The following is a 1,330-nucleotide window of genomic DNA, read 5'->3' as shown; positions in this document are numbered from 1 at the left end:
AGCGCCAAATTGATGCTGCGAGTTTACGTTCAGAATCCATATATTATGCAAATTGCGTCAACTTAAACAAACTAGATGGCGTGGTCGAGGATCGTGAGGAGGAGCGCACGGTAGTCGCCGCTCGTCTCGCCTTCGACGCGTTGGCGCAGCGTGGTGCGGTACTTGGCCTGGTACGCCTGCTTGACCTGCGGCAGCAGGTGCTGGTAGCGCACAATGGCCGCCGAGAGACCGTACTCGTCCGTGCCAATGCCGCTCATCGTGCTCTCGATCTGCTCGACAATCGTCTCGATCGGACGCAGGATGATGTTGACGTGGTACACGAGGCCGTCTTCGGCCTTGCCGCCAAACTCGCTCTGGATCGCGTGCACGAGGCCGTGCTTGTGCTTGGCCGCATACGCCGCGTCGACGGTCGCGAGGAACTGCGGCGGGATCGAGCAGATCGCGTTGGAGAACGCCGACTCGTCCGTGCCCCACTTGCCCTCGCCGGCCTTGTAGATGGCGTCGGCGATCTCGGCCGCCTTGGCCGGCGTGTGGATGCTCGGGTTGTACGGCTGGGCCATCTGGTTGAGCGCCGCGAGGTAGAACGTCTTGAGGTCGCCGCTCAGGTCATCGTTGACGGCGACAACGAGGTCCTTCTGGAAGTTCTTGTAGAAGGCCTTCTTGAGGATGTTGAGCTCGACGTTCGAGCGGCCGCTGAGGACCGGGATCAACAGCTTCTCGGTCGTGCCGGCGCCCTTGGTCGCATCCCGGATGATCATGGCCTCGGCCTCCTCGATCGGCTGCGAGAGGAGCTGGAGCAGCTTGCCGTAGTTGCCCGACGTCTCGGACGCCATCTCGGAGAGGAGCGACTTTTGGTACAGCTCCGGGTAGCGGAGGTGGATGAGGCAGCGCTCGACGGGCGACTTGTTGCCGAGGACCGTGCTGAGCTTGGCCTCGTTCGTGCCGAAGCCGGCGCACGCCGCCTGGATCTCCTTGCACGCTCGGTCGATGCCCGGGTTGGCGTGGCCGATCGAGCGACCGGCGTCGACCTCGTACGTCTGCTGCGGGTAAATGTTCATGGTGGTGGTGGTGGTTGGTGTTCGATTTGAAAATGGAGAGCACACAAGTGGGCCAAAAAGTGCGGTGTAAAAGCTCTGCCGAGCACGTGGCACCGCAGATTCAGCGGCCAACGGCGCTGTGGCATAGCATCCACCGTCCCGATGGCATAGGCGTTTCGAGACGAATACCTGAATTGTTGATAGCATCTGGGACAGTGAAAACTCTGGCGACCATCTACCACATGGTGTGAGATCGAGGAGATATCCCTGCGATCCGCCGCAGTCGAGGAGGA

General features: G+C 61.3%; 1 protein-coding gene across 1 annotated transcript; it reads right to left on the bottom strand.

Annotated features, from left to right (window-relative positions):
- Nucleotides 1–1,202, bottom strand: SDRG_10491 (hypothetical protein). Its single transcript, XM_008616483.1, has one exon. It carries the CDS (start codon nt 1,056–1,058, stop codon nt 72–74), a length of 987 nt encoding a protein of 328 aa, XP_008614705.1. The 5' UTR covers nt 1,059–1,202; the 3' UTR covers nt 1–71.
- Nucleotides 1,203–1,330: the final 128 nt, after the last annotated feature.

Source organism: Saprolegnia diclina (assembly GCF_000281045.1).
Source record: "Saprolegnia diclina VS20 unplaced genomic scaffold supercont1.35, whole genome shotgun sequence".
In the NCBI taxonomy this organism is placed as follows: Eukaryota; Oomycota; class Saprolegniomycetes; order Saprolegniales; family Saprolegniaceae; genus Saprolegnia; species Saprolegnia diclina.
The sequence above is the reverse complement of the archived record's forward strand: the minus strand, read 5'-3'. Positions and strand labels throughout refer to the sequence as shown.